The sequence below is a fragment of the Trachymyrmex cornetzi genome, unplaced genomic scaffold (assembly GCF_001594075.2).
Source record: "Trachymyrmex cornetzi isolate Tcor2-1 unplaced genomic scaffold, Tcor1.1 scaffold1462, whole genome shotgun sequence".
NCBI lineage: Eukaryota > Metazoa > Arthropoda > Insecta > Hymenoptera > Formicidae > Trachymyrmex > Trachymyrmex cornetzi.
This window is the reverse complement of record NW_017296051.1, coordinates 628,956-633,590: the sequence shown is the minus strand read 5'-3', so window position 1 is coordinate 633,590 and position 4,635 is coordinate 628,956. Positions and strand designations below refer to the sequence as shown.

General features: G+C 27.6%; 2 protein-coding genes across 2 annotated transcripts in view; both read right to left on the bottom strand.

Annotated features, from left to right (window-relative positions):
- Positions 1–425, bottom strand: part of LOC108757533 (ankyrin repeat domain-containing protein 13D-like) — a 3,062-nt gene extending 2,637 nt beyond the window's left edge. The window contains exons 1-2 of the mRNA XM_018501981.1: positions 326–425; positions 39–200 (exon numbers count right to left, since the gene is read on the bottom strand). Of these exons, the coding sequence (XP_018357483.1) occupies positions 39–200; positions 326–425 (262 nt within the window). The remainder of the gene's footprint in view (positions 1–38; positions 201–325) is intronic.
- LOC108757549 (ankyrin repeat domain-containing protein 13B) overlaps positions 1–4,290 on the bottom strand; it is a 7,392-nt gene extending 3,102 nt beyond the window's left edge. Inside the window, exons 1-10 of the mRNA XM_018502009.1 lie at positions 4,041–4,290; positions 2,616–2,751; positions 2,375–2,499; positions 2,114–2,159; positions 1,822–1,965; positions 1,085–1,265; positions 761–986; positions 558–686; positions 326–476; positions 39–200 (exon numbers count right to left, since the gene is read on the bottom strand). Of these exons, the coding sequence (XP_018357511.1) occupies positions 681–686; positions 761–986; positions 1,085–1,265; positions 1,822–1,965; positions 2,114–2,159; positions 2,375–2,499; positions 2,616–2,751; positions 4,041–4,139 (963 nt within the window). The 5' untranslated portion in view covers positions 4,140–4,290 and the 3' untranslated portion in view covers positions 39–200; positions 326–476; positions 558–680. The remainder of the gene's footprint in view (positions 1–38; positions 201–325; positions 477–557; positions 687–760; positions 987–1,084; positions 1,266–1,821; positions 1,966–2,113; positions 2,160–2,374; positions 2,500–2,615; positions 2,752–4,040) is intronic.
- Positions 4,291–4,635: the final 345 nt, after the last annotated feature.

Here is a 4,635-nt window from a genome sequence, read left to right as displayed (position 1 = left end):
TATATATATATATATATATATATATAACCAAATTTTACCTAATTTGGCATATCCACTAGGTGTTTCAAAACAAATATCATCAACTAAGCAAGTTATACGATTAGTTTCTTGTAAATGACCTACATGTGGTACCTCTTGATCTAAGCCGAATATATTTCCAAATGTTATTCTCGCATTGAGAATGTGGAACAATGGAATTTCTAAAAAAGAATTGATTATTTTAATATATTTTGTGTACAATATGTATATATATTCAATATATATTGCAGCCATACATATTTATATTTATATACATATTTATACCATATTATAATTAACGTCTTACCAATTTTAACAGGAAAACCAGCTGGAAGTTGCATTTGAATAAAATCTTTTAATTTTGCGAAATGTGAACTAGATATAGCCATTAAATCTACAATTGGCATGATTTGTTCTTGAAGACTTAATGGATAATCTTCACTTAACCATAAAGTTGCCTGAATATAAAGAAATTGCTTTAATTAGTATACAATATAATATATGTGTAATGTACACAGTTTTCAATATATATAAAATACCTTAAATTTTTGTATTTTTGTATTAACTTCTTTTGGTCTACCTATGTCTCTTCCATTTAAATCTATAGCTGGGTCAAAGTATTCCTCAGCAGTTATGTTAGAAGAATTCCCTACACTGTTAAATTATTTCTAAAATATATAACTTGATTAATAATACTTTAAATATGTGTAATAAAACTGATTAATTATTGAAAAAAAATTACACTGGTAGCGACAGTGCTGCAACTCTCCTGCTGCTGCTCTGCAATACCAAGAAATGATTGTAAAGGTGTTCTTGGTGCTCGAGCCCTTGCTTTATCTGCTTCAGATAAGTGTTCTAATCGGGTTTTAGTTATTAATTCTACATTGCTTGCGCTAAACACTTTACACTCATGACCATTTATTACTTCACTTTTATCAGAACGCCATCCCCACAGACCTGCTTTATTGCTAATTCAATATAAACAAGAAATAGATACGAACAAATTATATACATATATATAAATATGTATGTAACATTATTAAATATTGTAATGATAGATAGTTACCGTTCAAAACTAATTTTATCTGTATCTATATAAGTTGTAACTATAGGATTAGTAAGTCGAGCTATCACACCTTCTTCAGATGGTTCCAATAATTGTATATTATCACCTCCTATAAGTTTCATATGTTCAACATAAACTTTTCTCGTTTCGTGATCTACTTCCATCATTGTTGCCCCATCATCTACAAAAAAATGTCTACAAATAAATTTTATGAAGTATTTTATTATATTGATTTCAATAAAAAAAAACCATATAACTCCGTTATATTATCATATCATATTGCACATTATCTAAACATTGTATATGTATGTGTGATATAAAAATATCTTGTCTTCCTTATATTATTTTTAATCATTAATTTATGCAGTTATATTTATAAGAATTAATGAGAACAAAAAAGAGAAATTATAACAAGAAATATATAGTGTTAATATTAAAAAATCCCCTGTATTTATGCATATAAAAATATTTTTATAAAATTTTTAGCAATGCAATGCGCGAATTAAATGTTAGGATTGTATCATCTGTGTGATGACCACCCAAACACACAGCTGTGTTCATCTAATTGCCATAGGTGGAATTGAGCTTGTATTAACATATGGAATTTAATAATAAACAAATAATTGACATTCCCAAAACATATAATCAATCGCAATTTTGAAAAATGAAATTGTACGATACTCATGCACGAATATTAACAAGACTATTATATATTCATTAAAGATATCTGTGCTTACTTTGTCCTTTAAAGACATAGCTTCGATTACCACGTTGCCAATTTGCATGATCAAAGCCTAATAAAGTAGTATCAATTCTCACATTACTACCTTGTTTATAAACTTTATATGTATCACTTGGGCACATCCGAGATACAAGAGGAACTAGTCAACAGAAACAATAGCAGTTAATTACATAGGTTATTAAAAATGAATTAGGTAAGTGTATAAATTGCAGTTAGATCCAAATTATATAGATTAAACTGTAGATCTTGAAGAGTATAAGCAGATGTCATTAAATTCTGTTTCTTACCCCAACTTGTAAACTCCCATTTCATTTCTACATAAAAATCAGGCGCCTAAAAAGGATTTCTATTACTAAGATCATCAAATTATTATCAAGAATACGGGAAAGTCAATAAGCTTTCACATAATGATAGTCCATACAAGAAACGTTAGGATTAATATTAATTTACAGAACTTGCAGAAAAAAATTTCTCTTTCAATAAAAGAGATATATTTTGTGGAAACTGTATATGTATTGAATTAATATTAGTTATTACATAAAACTGACCTGTTTAAGTTTATGAAGTAGTTCTGGTATACCAGCCACTCGATTACAATATCTCTGGTAATCTCTTCTAGCAAGTACCAATTGCAGCAATTCAGGATTTCCTGTACCAACTGCTTCTTGAACCACTATCAAAATAAATTAAACTGATTATATAATAAAAATAAATTAAACTGTTTTGAAAGTATATAAACGTCCAAAAAGATTACAGAGACAGATAAAACACAAAGACCAAATAAATTACCAGTCCATCCTTGAGTGTTCTCTGTATTAACATTAGCTTCATGCTGTAACAATACTACAGCAGAATCTGTATGACCCAAGGTTACTGCTAACATTAGTGGTGTCCTTCCTCGATTGTCATGTTTTTCTATATCATGCTAGAAAATATTTAAATATTATAAGTTACATTAACTAATATAATTATAGCAATATTGTATTTTTAATTTTTCTTTTAGCATATATTTACTTTGCACTTGTTATATAATTTAAATGATATATTATTTAAAATGTACTCCTCGTATTATAGAGAATATATCAGATTGATTCTCTGCTTCAATAGTATATTAGGAGTCGTAAGTCATATCTAAGGTTTCTCTTTTTTATGAAAGGCTTCAGATATTTTTAACTTACGTTACTACTATAAGCTCGGGTCAATTGTGCAATCATAAATTTAAAAGAATATATAATTACGAATATATATGAGTTTATGGATATAAATATAACATACAAAGAATGAATTATACAAATTATTTTGTTACATTATTAAATTATAATTAATATATAATGCTATCTACACTGCTTATTGTAAATGTGAAACTTTAATGTATTTTATGCAATTAATTTCAATTCAAAGTAAAAATAATTTGAAAGTTAATAGAAGATTCTCATTTTTGTTTTAAACTGACAACGTATTTTTATTATTTTCACTCATATAACTATTTTTTAAAAACAGAAACACTATTATTAATAAAAGAAAAATATTAATTCTTTCATGATATAAAATAACACATATTTAGTCTATTATTTTCCTTTCTTTTTCTAACATTTTTTTCATATGGATTTTTTTTTAATGTTGCATATATATATATCTGAGTTCATATCTCTTCATGAATTATGAATACAGATGCTGTAATATAAAATGACTTTTAACCTTTTATTTTAAACATTTTTTTTCTCTCGTGTCTGTACGAATGATTTGTGTTATATAATTTATTATCTTTATATGCATATTTATCATAAAATATACAGGACTGGCTGTATTAAGAGAATTTCGTAGAGTCAGGTAAAATTATGCTAATTATTATATCTCTCACAACAAAATCAGATAGAGTATATGAAAAAAAGGATGCACTGAAAATACTTTGAAATAACAAATGCGTTATTCAAACTATCAGCGGACAAATGCACGTATACAATATCGCGCTATTCATCTGCATCGAACAATTACGCAATTATTGTTCATTGTAGAATGTCAATTACGTGAAGAAGACTCGTTATCATTGATAACAGAGCTGTTGACACATAGCACCTGGAGGACAAAGTCGCAGAGCCATAAAAGCAAATAAAACGCACAATTATAGTTAATCACATGTACCGTTGCGTTGGCGTACGGAATCTAATTAATATCAAATGAGATAAGCTTGTTAAACAGCAGGTATGCACAAACCTGATTTGTGGACAGTTCCTTGTCGAGTTCTACATAGCTGTTATGCCAGACGAGCCAGTGCAGTGGATAATTCTTTCGTATAGTATCTATATTCACCATCTCTACGAGGTTTAATTGACATTAACATATAACAAGTTTATCGTAACGAATACTACGAGTCGCACGCACGACATGAAATTTTGACAGTGCGATACATGACATTAGATTGCATTACATGAAAAGAACGTTCATCGAATATGCAACGCGACAGAATGAAAACTACCCATCATGCGTACGCACCATCCTCGAGAAACGACACCTTATATTTGTTTTCTTATTGGTGCCGCCATTTTGGAGCCAATTCGAACATCAATAGCGACCATTTTTATACAGTGCCGGCAATATTAAGAAAATAAATTAAAAAATCTGTATACTTATAAAATTCAACTTTTTTTTTAATATATATTTATTTCTTATATTATATATTTTTAAATACGTAACGTTAAAATATATGTATTGAAGTACGTATTTGTTAGAGACACATTAGAAAAAAATTATACATATATAACAATTTATGAAATTAATATAATTGTAAATATTTTATTGTAATTAATTA